The sequence below is a fragment of the Crassostrea angulata genome, chromosome 4 (genome assembly GCF_025612915.1).
Source record: "Crassostrea angulata isolate pt1a10 chromosome 4, ASM2561291v2, whole genome shotgun sequence".
Classification (NCBI taxonomy): domain Eukaryota; kingdom Metazoa; phylum Mollusca; class Bivalvia; order Ostreida; family Ostreidae; genus Magallana; species Magallana angulata.
Window position 1 is genome coordinate 10,685,721 of NC_069114.1, and position 14,959 is coordinate 10,700,679.

At 31.6% G+C, this 14,959-nt stretch overlaps 1 protein-coding gene across 3 annotated transcripts; it reads right to left on the bottom strand.

Annotated features, from left to right (window-relative positions):
- Positions 1-1,140: 1,140 nt before the first annotated feature.
- Positions 1,141-14,654, bottom strand: LOC128182061 (uncharacterized). 3 transcript variants are annotated; one of them, XM_052850679.1, is made up of 11 exons: positions 14,466-14,654; positions 11,587-11,761; positions 9,812-9,826; positions 9,564-9,667; positions 9,352-9,416; positions 8,196-8,506; positions 4,989-5,051; positions 4,117-4,470; positions 3,048-3,605; positions 2,500-2,853; positions 1,141-2,083 (listed from the first exon to the last, which is right to left on the bottom strand). In XM_052850679.1, exons 1-11 carry the CDS (start codon positions 14,568-14,570, stop codon positions 1,710-1,712), a joined length of 2,478 nt encoding a protein of 825 aa, XP_052706639.1. In that variant the 5' UTR covers positions 14,571-14,654; the 3' UTR covers positions 1,141-1,709. The 3 variants fall into 3 exon arrangements, with proteins under 3 accessions (XP_052706639.1, XP_052706638.1, XP_052706637.1); XM_052850678.1 differs by having other exon boundaries at positions 4,989-5,819; XM_052850677.1 differs by having other exon boundaries at positions 4,989-5,837.
- Positions 14,655-14,959: the final 305 nt, after the last annotated feature.

Genomic DNA, 14,959 nt, shown 5'->3' on the forward strand with positions numbered 1-14,959 from the left:
AAACAAAGCTGTTGCTATGAAGCATCATTGAAATAATTTAAATTATATCTTGAAATTCATTATTCTGTCGGCATATTTTATTAACTAGATCTTGACCTTAAAAAGTTTTGAAAATACTGATTATGTTGGTACTTATTTTGTACCAAGTTCTGTAAGTACCCATTTCACTTTCATCTCCTGGGAAACTGATTTGTAGTGTCCAAATTGAAATTTACATGAATAAGTGAGTATTTCTCATGTGGAATATTTAAATATCGAAGGATTTTCACAGTAACTAAATATATACATGTAGGACGCACATATGCTGACGTTTGCTAACAATCGCTAACATTGTTGTGGAACTCTTATCTATATCAGGAATTACCAGAACTACAAGAAATTTGGCGTTACAAGTTTAGTGTTAGTAATCCGGAGGGCGGATAGTACATTTCCAAAGCCGGAGTATCGCTTTGCTGTACTTGAATAAGCTTTACCTATAGAACAGCTATCTTATTTTCTAAAGTTTATAAAAAAAGGCATTTTAACAGAAACATCTAATCTGTTAATGCCTTATTACCTTAATATTATTGCAAACCAATTTATCATTGATTTGTGTTACGTAAATACTGATAGTGCATACTGTCAAATTAAAGTCACGATAACTTAAAAATTAAAAGTATTACTTTATATACTAGGTTTGAACACAATCCTTGGACAACACAAGTATATTAGTGTCCCAATATATTCAAAGTTACTACCTTGCTCTTAATATCATGTATATATTTTCTCTGCTATATTTTTTATTTAATAAAATAACAATTGGAAATATATATATCTTTGTTTACCCTTGTTACGGTTTCCAAGAAGTGGTTTATCTTTGCTCATCTTAAATAAGTCATATAAAAGACCTTCTATAGCGCACTCATTTTTATATGAATGAATAGCTATGACATATATAAAATAATCATAAACAAAAACTTATAGTAAATAATCACACATAAGGAAAGAAAAACTAACAACAAAAATAAAAATTTATACAAGTTAATGTTATATATATATATACATTGTTATATATATATATATATATATATATATATATATATATATATATATATATATATATATATATATATATATATATATATATTGTATAATTGCGTAATTATCTTAAGGGTTAAACAATACCAAATTAAATCTATATCACATATTTACTGAGATATATAATGAATTTTAAGAATTTTTACATTGTAAAAGTAATCTTATAACAATAATAAGTAAAAAGTTTTGTTTGAAAATGCTTTTGTTGATACGACGTGAGTTCTGTAGTTACTAAAGTTGCCATCTGATATGAAACCAAAATGATACAATTTGTAGGTGATTAAAATCAGTCGCCTGATATTTTCATAAAACAAATAAATGAATTGTTTACTTAATTTGTACTACAATAATATTAGTGAAACGGACGTTTAGAAGGTCTTCAATACAGATACATTTGCTCGGTGCAATTTTCAACCATCATCATTACACGGTTGAAGATATAGTGTATAATTTTGACAATCAAATGAAATGACAAATTGCGTTGTATACCGTGACTTCACATACACGTTACACGTACATTGTATATAACACATAAGTACATATGTGTAACTCATAGGATTTCAGCGAAATCACATGTTTGTCTTTTAAATATTCTAACTCTATACAAACAATATATTATAAACAATTTTTTTCTATGGTGGCATCTGTTGTTCTACAAAAGTCAAAGTTATGTTCTCACTCGTAACCGTTCGATCGTTTGATTTAATATAACATGTAAGACTAGAACCATTCAAGTCTGCTCTGTATATAAAGACGTCGCTCCAATTAATAAACACAAGTTCCCCACATGTGTTCGTGGAAACATTATACGAATTGACTTCAGCTAAACTATCAATATCATCCCCTGAAACGTTTTGAATCCGCATAGCTATAGTAAAAGAGTAGTCACTGGACCTGTCCTGTGTGGCGTTACACGTTGCGTTAATTCCTGCAAGTGAAACGTTGGCTGTTTTGTTGAACATATACTGTGTTCTGTGTAAGGTGACGGTGGGCTGAATAAGGGGTGCTAAAATTAAAGGAAAACACCGTTTATTTTATGTTCGTTTTCTTCAAAACGTATGACTATAATATTATATTTAAAAATTAAACAATGTATCTTAATATGAAATTAAATGTTAACCGTTACCTTTCCATTCCTGATTTATTCCAAACTTTAATGTATTTAATACTGATTTTAAAGTAAAATTTTCCAGTAAGAGAAGAGTGATGCTTATTTGATTTACTTAAATAGCAAAAGATCTGTTACAATAAACTTTCCCTTTTCAACACAGACATTTCATAGTTTTCATGCACATGCCTGTTTTTTTTGTTAATAATAGCAATGTGAAGTTGGCATTTCTCTTACATATTCAAACTTACTGTAGTTAATGTTATACTCTTTAACTTTTTTTAGTCAGTAAAAGCACTGTCAATAACACAGACCTATCAGATTCAACTCCGCTGAAGCGTTGAATGTAGAACCCGTAGTCATCTCTACACTACAGGTAAACCTATAAAGTCTCACTGAACAATTTGAAAAGTCATAATTGCTGAAGTTAAACGTTACAACAGCCTCGATCTGAGAACCACTGATGTTAAATGTTGTCATCAGAAGAGGGTCACTGGTAAAATCTAATTTTGTTCCATTGTTACTGATTGTGGCAATTTTAGGATCGATGTTGTCGTTATGTGATTGATATATGTAGATTATGGCCCAATCACCGCTCGTTATATTGATTGTGCACGGGATATACGCCTGCTTGCCGATTTCACCAATTGAATTCTTCATTACAACAACTGAAACTAAAATTTTTGATAATTAACAAATTATTTTTAAACAGCCGTTGAAATGTAAATTTATTGAATTGATTAGTGAAGGCTAAGTCAAATATCATACATGTATGTACTGTATCTTAAGATCGGAAATGTACATAATTATATTACATGTACTTTATCAATTCTTACTCATAGGTATACATATACGAACAAACCTGCATAAGGTGGTGAAAGCACCTGTGTTGTTGTTGTTGTTGTTGTCGACATTTCTGTAGATGCAATGATGGGAGGGTTTTTTGTAGTGGTGCCAGGGGACGATTCAGAGGAAATGTCAACAGGTGTTGTCAAGGTTGTGTCAGCATTTATAGAATTGGTAACTGCAGGATTTGCTGTCGAAATAAGCGTTGGATTTTGTTGTTCTAAAAATGTCAATGTGATACTCTCACTCATTACCGATTTAGATGCTGTCTCAACAAAACACGTTAAATTCGAACCATTTAAGTCCGACCGGTACAAAAACACATCGCTCCATTGAATGAACACGAGTTCTCCACAGGTGTCAGTCGATATATTATAGGGTGTTACATCAACAAAACTTGTGATATCAGCTCCGGATGCGTTTTGTATTCGCATACCGATTAAAGAAGCGGTATCACTATATCTGTCTCTGCTGGTGTTACAGGTTGCATTAATAGCTGCAAGTGAAACATTTGCTGTTTGGTTGACCATATATCGTGTCCCGTGTAAGATGACAGTAGGTTGGAAAAGGGGTGCTAAATGCCAAAATAGAACATCAAAATTTAAAAGATTTGCCGGAAAATTTGTTGTACTTATTTTACTGTTTTTGTCTCTTTGATATTTAAAGAAATTATAATAAGCTGAAAAATTCTTCGAGTTATGCAATTAGGTTAAAGAATATTTAACTACACATGATTAACAATATGTTAAATACAGAAACCAGATAATCCTATTCATCATTTGCCCATTTGTCTTGAACATTTAGTAAATGTAAGTTTTTCTCTCCAAGTCACTCGCTAATCTATATAACGAACGGCGGCGTTGAAGGGCCAGATGATTAAATAAATCTTATTTGTTTGGATGAATAATTTTTTTTGGACGAGTTACGATTTGTTCGGACAAATAAGTTATTTATTCGGACGAATTTACTATTTGTTCGGATAAATTACAATCTGTTCGGACGGTCATCGTTTATTAAAAATAAGGAAGAAGTTTAATAAGAATTTCGTCAAAATCACGGGAGTGTGTTCTTTTTCCTACTCTTACCTATAAGATTGAACTCCGCTGAAGCGTTGAATGTAGAACCAGTAGTCATCTCTAAACTGCAGATAAACTTATAAATTCTCACTGAACAATTTAAAAAGTCATAATTGCTGAAGTTAAACGTTACAACAGCCTCGATCTGAGAACCACTGATATTGAATGTTGGCACCAGAACAGGATCACTGGTAAAAATTGTTATTGTTCCGTTTTTGGTGATAGTGGCAATTTTAGGATCAATATTGTCGTTGTGGGTTTGGTAAATGTAGATCCTTGCCCAGTCTCCACTCGTAATGTTGATTGTGCATGGAATATACGCCTGCTTGCCGATTTCACCAACTGAATTCATCATGTCAACAACTGAAACATTATTGATATTCATCTAAGCGTTCAATGCCTAATTTTAAATCGATTTCAATATGTAACCGTATGATATATCTATGCACTTGGAGTTGAAGCCCCTCTATATATTCATTGTTAGAGATGCATTCGACAAAAAATAAAACAAATAAAAATTGCATTTGAGAATACGATGATAGACTTTTCATAAGAACAAATATCATATGATGCTGGTTAAATGAGTTTTAAATTTCATAAAATCAAACACTGAGAATTCTGTTTGAAACGCTTGTTATAACAAACATATACTCATATGCTGTGATTATTTTTTTACATTTTTAATTGGGAAAAAAGGTTGCAGGACTCCCATGCAAATATAAAGAAAAAAAAACGAAAGTAAATATGGTCAAATATTTTTAGATCAATAAACTTTGAAAATTATAGTTAAAAAGTTTAATTTATAGGAAACAAGACGAGAATTTTGTTTTCTCTCCAGCATAAATAGAATGCAATGCATTAAAACAAATATTCGAACAAACCTGCAAAAGGTTCGACAGGCATTGTTGTTGCTGCTGTTATTCCTGCTGTAGTTGTATCGTTTTCTAAATGAGATACAGTTATAAAAGTTGTAGTTATTGAAGAATGAGAAATGGTGATATCAGAAATAGCTTCCCTTGAAATTGGAGGAGAAGTGGTGGTTGTTTCAGATGTGGTTGTTGTAGTTTGCGTCTCAGTTGTGGTGGTTTCAAGAGGAGCTGTGGTTGTTGTAGTAGATTTATCAATGGTAGTGGTTTCAGGAAGAGCTGTGGTTGTTGAAGCTTGCGTATCAGTAATGGTGGTTTGGGAAGGAACTGTGGTTGTTGTAGTAGGTGTATCAGTGGTAGTGGTTTCAGGATGAGCTGTGATTGTTATAGTAGGTTTATCAGTTGTGGTGGTTTCAGGAGGAGCTGTGGTTGTTGTAGTAGGTTTATCAGTGGTAGTGCTTTCAGGAAGAGCTGTGGTTGTTGTAGTAAGTTTATCAGTTGTGGTGGTTTCAGAAGGAACTGTGGTTGTTAAAGCTGGCGTATCAGTAATGGTGGTTTGGGAAGGAACTGTGGTTGTTGTAGGTACTGTATCAGTGGTGGTGGTCTCAGCTGTGGTTGTAGAAGAAGATGTATCAATGATGGTGGTTTTTGGAGGAACTGTAGTTGGTTTATCAGTAGTGGTGGTTTTCGAAGAAGCTGCGGTTGTTGAAGCTCGTGAATTAGAGGTGGTGGTTTTAGCTGCAGTTGTTGTGGTTGGTGCATAAATAGTTGTGGTTTCAAGTGGAGCTATGGTTGTTGTCGTTGGTGTAGCAGTGGTGGTAGATTTAGGAAAAACTCTTGTTGTCTCTGTAAGAATCGTTGTGACTTGTAAAAGATAAGTTTTTTGCAGTTTATTTGTAAACCAAAAACAAGAGACCCATGGGGCCACATCGCTCACCTGAGCAACAATGGCTTTATAAATATAGGTGTTCAAGGATATTGTGCCATATGGCCCTTCGGTATAAAAACAAAAAAAGAATACCATAAAATAACCTGTATCCAAATTTTACACTTATTTTCCTACACTTAATCTATAACATTATACCCTAATGAAATACCATTTTTACCAAAAATAAGATTCTATGCAAGATACAAAACACAATTTTGGTAGGGATACACTCTTAACTACCAGTTCTCTTTATTTTAGTTCTGCCCCCTCACTTTATAAAACGATTAAATTATATATGAGAATATGCGAATAGGTACATATTCATCTTCAACTACATTGTACTAGCTAGTTGTTGTATTTTATTAAAAAAGATTCCTATATGTGAAAGAGGAAAATTGTACCTCAAGGTGCTCAAATTAAAATATTCAAATATTTCATTGGTCTTCCACATTATAAACGATTGTTGTTTACCAAGTGTGAACTCGTGCTACGTTTTATAACCTTACTCACTTCATCGATGAATACACTCGAATGAAAAATGTTGTCATGTAATATGTTAAAGAGCTATTACCTGTATAATCTATGCATAGACGTCGGAACTGGGAGGAGGGGTAGGGGGTTTACCCCACCCATCCTCCCAACACTTTTTTTTTGCAAATTTAGACATAACCATACTCAAAATCTTTTTTTTTTTGGCTTGTCAAGGTCTACCCCCCCCCCCCACCCCCATGAGCCTCAGACTGCAATGTATTGTCGGGCATATCGCTCTATTTTACTAAGGCCCACACTTTATGTTCATCTTTATTCAAGACCAACGTTAAAAAATGAATACAAATTAAAAATGATTTTTCGCTGTAATTTTTTCTTAAGAATAGCGATAATAGATTTATCCCCGTAACAGTAATGTTTTAAACCGTTTTAAAGAGGTCGTTTTAATTTAATTGTGTCTGAAAAACCATTAAAGTTGATGTAGATTCATCGTAGAAGAAGGGGGCCCCAAAAAGTTAATGCATATTATCCTTTTAATTTTTCTGTACAAGTATTTAACGTTTAGTGAGACATTTCTAGTGATAAATCAAAATTTCAGCGTCAATTGTAGAATTATGACAAAGATACAGAACTCACAATTCTGCTTAATTTGAGTCAATTTTTTGTTCACAAGAGTTAATCACATTCAACTTTAGATTTTTAAACTTGGTATTTCCTATTCAGAATAAACAAGAGCAAAGCTCTGTATCTTGCTTATAATTCGAAACTTGACTCAGCTGAAAATGATTAGTAAAGAGAAAATTGTAAATAAACAGAGCATCTTAACAAAATACGTTGCATTATAATCAACCATAACGTAAAGGTCGTACCGAATTACCAATAAAATGTATAGTATTTATAATATGATATGCTGTTAGTGCATCAGATTATGCTAATTTTGCGCACTGCCAGGTAAAATATTAACTGTCTGGTTTACCGAAGTCTATATTTGATTCGATACATAAAAATCCCAAATTACAGGCAATATTTCCTCTCAAGTTAAAAATCATAAACGAAATTCAAAACAACGTAAAACCACGGTCATGAGTGAAAAGGTCAACGCATCAAAAGATTGAATCTCAACTGACTTTACGAAATTGGCACAAATATATTTAGCACGTTTCAAGAATCCCTTTGCATGTAAACTGTTGCACAACAAGCAAATACATCTTTGTCAGTTTGACCCGTTTGCCATGCTTCAACAATCAAACTTTGCTGCCTTACACAGTGAACTTTCGTTTTCGATATGGAATACCGAACCCGAAGTTATTAACTGATTGACTGCGATTATTGCTGTATTTTTATTTTCGTTAATTACTCAAAATTGAAACAGAGTTTGCCAATAATTTTTGCAATTTATGTTTTCCTTTTCATAAGGATTATTTTTGCAAAAACACGTTGAATTTGACTCATTAGTTCTTGAGAAGAATATTTTTTAAAATGCACCACCCTTTTTCTACAGTTTAGAGGTTTTCTCCGTTTTAATTAAAGATCGGTCTTTCATTTCTGCAATTTATAATCATCTTTCTATAGGAATGCTTTGTGCCAAATTTGGTTGAAATTGGCGAAGTGGTTTTAGAGAAGAAGTTTAAATTGTGAAAAGTTTATAGACGAACGGACGGACGGACGGACGGACAGACAGACAGACGGACAGACGGACGACGGACAAAAGGTGATCAGCAAAGCTCACTTGAGCTTTCAGCTCAGGTGAGCTAAAATATTTTTTTAGTTTCTTTTAGTTTTGCAAATCAACAAAAGACACTTACCGGTTGAAGTCGAGTTTTCTGTATTGCTGCTTATCGTGGGTAATATTGTCGAAGTTGTACCCTTAGTTGTTGATGACAACAAAGAAGTTTGAAATCGAGAATCTGATTTACCAGACTGAAAATCATTTTCTCCCGTTTGTAACAACGATACAGTCAAAGAATTTACATCAACTGTGATGCTGAATTTGGAGGAAAATGTCTCTGTAAGATTTGTTTTCAAATTAACGATTATTTCTTCTTTAACTTCATCCGGTTCCACTGTCACTTTAGCATAGTAATACATTGTAAACTCCACGATAATACTACCATTCCTATAATGTAAATAAACAATAATAAAAAAAATGGGTTTTAAGTATTTCTGTTTTCGAATGATAGACAGATATATCATTACTATTATCAAATATTTTTAAACCGTCGCTTAAAGGGATTTTAAATGTACAATTAAGAATGAACTATCAATATGACACTCGATTACGACAATTGTTTAAATTTTATACCATTGTGGATGAAAACACATGATGTTTTTAAAATTTTATAATATTTAATTTTTGACTTATAAATGCAATTTTCAAATTCGTGCAAAAAAGTATGTGTCGGAAGTACAAACTTATTACTTAAAGATCTGAAAATGTTTTTGTGCTACGCCCTAAGACATTAATATTGAAAAAGATCATAGGCACGCACAAACCTATAGTTAATTTTATTAGGTTTTTACGCAGTTTAGTGGTTTATCCTCTTAAATAATGTGAACGCAAAATACTCAAAAAACTATAATGGATTTGCAATCATTTGTCAATATAAAAGAATTGCCAACTTTGATGGAAGTCGGATAATTTATACTATATACTTTTATAAGAATAGTTTTCATGAATATATAGAATTTGATTACACAATGCTTGACAACAGCCAATTTTAACGTATCAAATTAACAGAAACCGATTCTTAATTATTCTTTTCATTTTAATACCTCTGTGCGGTTAACTTATTTTTCCCCTTTTTTGCATTATAGACATTATAAAACTGAGACATGGTTTTATCTTTATTAATGTAAGATATTCTATCGATTCCTTGCATAATTTACTGGATCAGTCTTTTACTCTTGAAATATGCATTAAAGAGTTAAGAGTTTTAATCATATTAAGATTAATAAACCTACTTAATCTTGGTGACTAAACAACCGCTGTAACTTTCTTTGAATTTGTTAGCCTGCGTTTGCTCCATCTGCGAGATATATAAAGATCATTTTCAGTATGCACAAAATAATGAATAAAGAAGAGTAGAACTATTAAAACTTTTTCGGTTTCATTACAAAATTATGACTTTTACTTTATTTCATATTGAACAGAGCGTCGCGTTAAGAGAATATACCACTTGACAGAAGTCTTGCTGAAAATCAATAGATGTTTGTGTTGATAAATTTCCTAGACTGTCATCATAAGTTCCCTCAAAAGTAATGGAGCCATCGGCTTTATCTGAATATAAAAAAGTTACTTTGAACTTATTTTTTCATAGCACTTTTTTTCTGATTTGTTTATTATATACCATCAAACTTTACAAAAAAATTTTGTATTGAATTAGGGCATATTTTATAACTTATGTAAAGCTCAAATACTTACAATATTTGTATTGATCTGAAACGAAAGAAATTGTACTTTAGCCATTTATAAGAAAGTATTGAAATGCTTCTGAAATTTCATCGTGTAATACTTGAAGTTGATTTTTGGATTTTGATTGTTACATCGAATTAAAACATGAATTTTTGAAAACAAAATAGTTTTTTTGATACATTTTCACAAAAAGTGATCATTTTTACACCAGTTGAAATCAATGATGAAAATAATACTTGTCCATCAATTTTTACAAGAAAAAATGTGACGTTATGTAATGATAAGTTTCTCAACATTATCCTTAGAAATGCATTGCCTTTGCAAACTATAACTAAATTCGTTTTATATTAGTGATCATTATAATTTTTTGCTGATATACTCGTATGGATTATGCCCTCACAGTAATTTACAATTGTTTTGGGGCGCTAAACGTTTTATGACTTAAAAAGAATAAAATACAGAAAATATGATGTTTCTTTCAAAGATATTGCATGTCACTTCACCGCCGCAATATTCTTTAAGAATAAAAAAGACTTTTGTTAAAAGAACAAAATTCCTTTCATGCTCTGTCAGATATATTTCATTTAAAACGTAATGACGGGTAGCGAAATCCTTATCGTTTAAGTGACTTGCATTTCTGTAAAGCTTGATAACATTAAATCAGCAATTTACCCTGCTCCATTGTAAATCAGAAAAATGTTAGCTAGGAAATAATATCTTTTTCATTCAAAATAACGACGAACCGGGATAACATTAAATTTGAAAGAAACTATTCCTATCTAATACGACAGTCTTTATCCCGTGCAGTCGACCGGTAAATATAGGACATTGGAGAAAATCGGGCCATACCAAATTCTTTAAAATATAAATGTAGCATCTAATGGGATCAGTCAATGAGTATTGATGAAAGTCTCAATTTAGATGACTAAATGATCATAAACAGATGCGAATCAGTTGTTTTCAATTTCACAGTTTATAAACGATGCATATTCAGCATAACATTAAGACTTAGTAAAATAATAAAACGTATCAGTGAAATGGATATCATACAAGTATAAAACCTAAATGTTTAAGTGCATGCATTTATAAATTTTATTGACGTTTATTGACGTAGGAAGAATCTTAAGTTTGGTATATTCTAATCATATCATTGGAAGCATATACATGTACATTGTACAAGATTAATACATTTTGCCCTTTAAGAAATTATTATAGAACATTCGATAAGTGCAGGTAATGAGTTATGGATATGTATTGATGCAGGCATGGGGTAATCGTAATCGAGTAATCGTAATCGATTTTAAAGTACTAGTAATCGATTACAATCGATTACAGCACAAAAATGATTGTGTTCCATAAATAATCGATTACACAAATTTTCACTATGTAATCGATTATTAATCGATTACATTTTCAAGTAATCGTGCCCATGCCTGTATTGATGACGACATCGTCCCAAAATTAAATTTGAGCATTGATATTGAATACGTTTACAAAATGTAAATAAATTCGTGCCTTTTTTTAAAGGAATTGCAGTGACATGGTTCGTAAAATGTATGCTCAATTATGTTACGTTCGATAACCGGATTTAACATAGTCAAAATCATCAATCAATTATCGTTCGCCTTACCCATCAGTATATCATTTTTTCTAAAATAAAGATCATTTATCTGTAATATGACGGTAAATATAATGCCCACTGTAATGCTATTATGTAAAAATACTGAGGGGTGAATTCTGCATTGAAGTAAAGAAAATTATCCAATCTTGGTAATAATGCCAACCTTTTTCGACAAAATAAAGAATAAGAGGAACACATGAAGCTCCCAACAGAAGTAGGACAAAAGCAATCCCAACCAAAGTTGTCGTGACACAGGTTTTTCTGCTTCTAGAATTTCCTCGTATTGTTGTTCTCCTAGGCTTGGAGGATGATGCAATACTTGAATCACCATCGACATTCTGTAATATAGTAGCATTTTATCGATTTATTACAGAAATAAATGATGAAACTCTCTACACTTCACACTGATTTGAGGGAATGTTAGGGTAGTAGAATGTGTTGCAATTTATTTGATGTAAAATATGTTCATGTATAGTGTTTGTCATTCCTTTTGATTAACATATAAGTATTCTGAAAATTTAAATAAGTCCAAGATGAAGTATTTGCTAGTTTTGTACATTTTACCAACCTCAGTAAGGAAATGATTTTGGCACTTAGAAATAACTTTCTTTTCGTATGTTTTTGACATTATTTTAATGGATCGAACTTACATGAACATTTTGTAGAATTAACGAATATAATTTCCTAAAACTTATTTTCAAAAAAGAAAACAAAACAAAAATTAAGCACCACTCTTTTTAGAATATAGGATATTATCTGTCGAAGCCTAATGTATTTTTATTAGTTTTGAGTGATACTACCTTTTTTGCATGCTTCAATTTAATGCAAAGCATACTAAATAAATTGAATTTGCAAATCTAACAAATTCCGGAAAAGGAAAGCAAGCACAAAACACTGGAGGAAGCTATGCCTTCTGGAAAGGTCTAAACGGCCTATATTCATAATTAGGTCACATTGATGTTTTTCCCCGTCGTGTCTAGGTTGGTTGATTGAATGGCAGAGTTTCAATGTAGAAAACACAGTTTTCTTTTAAAAAACGACTGTCACGAAATATAAAATTTGAAACGCATGTACCCGTCTGTGAGCATAGCATAGATAACCCACAGCAAAGAGCTTTCCTTTAATTACCAATATAATTCAATTATCCATATACATTGTATATTCAACTATTTAGATAATATGTACATGTATTTGAATATGTTTGCACAAAGAAACAATTTTATTCGCTTTTTTCTTTGCTTTGACTGGTGAACGAGCATTTAGAATTCTAGGCAAAAAGAGTACCAAGTGACAAACAATATATAGAGCTCATACTTCGTCGTAATGTGTATAGCAACAACACTCAAGCCATGGTTTTACTTACAATGTACAAATCTAGAGCTACCATATTTGTAATAAATAGAAAAAAAAACCCTACGAAATAGAGAATTAAATTTGACAATTTTGAGCTTAAACCATATCTTTATCTCTTTGATTTCCAAACATTTAAAAAAAATCAGACCAGATAGCTCCATATGCTATTCAAAATGGACCTTTATTTAAAGTTTTCAATTGAAAAAATTATTTTTATTCGTAACCTGTTTATATTTTTCGTAGTTCTACAGTCGTACATGTATTAATTACAAAATCCAGTGACTGAACTGAAATGGCATTTAAATTTCAATTTGTTTGCTTTTGTGAATGAAACGATTAAACTTATACAAGTTTGCAGAGAATCAACAAACGTTTTAACAAATTGCGGTGCTTAAACTGATTGTATTTGTTGAATGATGAAAGACATGGGGCGCGAGAACAGTTTAAGGCTTTTAACAACTCATTTCTTAATATCCGAATATTCGACAGCTTGAGTTTCTATTTTTTGTTAAATTTTAAACGATATAGAAGAATATTCTTCCGGATTCCAGAAGAATATTGTAATCTTCCCCCAAACAAAAGCGCCAACGCCTTACTTTCTGTTGAACGCTCTTTTTGTTCATCACGGTTCAACCCGCTTCAAATTTTCTTTGGAAAAAGAAATGTTATATGGCTAAATTTCGTGCAAATATTTATTACGAGACTTAAGATAACATTAAGTAACATGGTACATGTATTTAAACAGAACAAGTAGGTTTTCTAGGGTTCACTTCAATGAAAATTTAAATATTTTTATTGATATATGGAAGATACACGTAGATCGCTTATTAATATAAAAAAGGTAATAACATATTACAAGCAAAAGGCCAGCGTTTACAACTTCCGCCCATGTAACTGCATTTTACTGATTTTGTTTTCAAATCATAATTACAGTGTGAATATTGTATTTCTATCAAAATATGTTTCTTCCAATTAATTTTAGAATGTATTATGTTAAAGGCAAAAAAATCTGATTTAAAAATAAAGAAAAGAAAAACTGATTTCTATGTGGTTAATATACGTGTTCTTATGTTCTCTCTTTTCAAAATTAAGCTTTAAATACAATACAGACATCATTTGAATAATACTAACAAATAATGAATTTATATTTAATTTTGAGTTATCAACTACAATGGTTTTTTTTCTCAATAAATTGAAAACTAATATTCTATTTTGAGATATCGATCGTAGTTGAGGAATATCCAAATAAGATACATTTAGTAAAAATCGATTGATATAACCGTTTGGTCATTCAATCATTGTATGCAACTATTCTGTGAAAATTAACAATAAGATCTTTCCAGAAAGTGTGATGTATACTATGCATTCTTGTATTAAAGCAACTACTAAACAAATTTAGTTCCTTGGCTCTTGGCCGTTAACTGCCAAATAATACATGTAGCTCTTCGAAATTAAATTCAGTTTCATTTACAAAATATACATTTGAAACGAAAAAAAGAATTATAAACAGTGACCATATTAAATTTCATTTTCTCCGTTTGTATCCCATTAAGGTCCAAATTATCTCTTGAATAATTTGACAAAGCGCATGTTTGTCTTTCCCTCTGTTAGCACAACCGTTACATGGTATTTTTTGACCCCCAGGTTGTGTACCTTATCTTTCCCTCTCATTACTAAGTGCGTACTTACTCTCTCCCCGATCAATATATTCATCCAGTTACCCCGGGTAGAACTTAGTGGGATGTAATTCCTCTGTCCGTGGTACCAATCGTATTCATCATTCCGGTTCCACATCCTCACAAATTTCTGTTTGTAAGCTATAACACAGCTCAGATCATTGCATAGTTCAGACGACGCTTCGCCTGAATAGGCACACGTTCTTTAAATCAACTCTAGGCGTCGACGCGCATGTTATGTAAGTTTGAATGCAAAGAAATTAGATAGAGTAATTGTGATCCGATACAAGGATTTAAATAATACTGCATGTGGTGTATTCAGAAATCTCTGTTATTTTTCAAAGGTAATTCATGGTTACATTTAATTGAATAATGGAAGCTATACACGTTTTAGAAAAAGAGATGACAAAAGAACAATAAAAAAAAACCAAAATACTTTTAGGCTTTTGAACAAATGAACATCCATGTAGATAAAGGCAATAGTTAGATAACATTACATTAGCACAA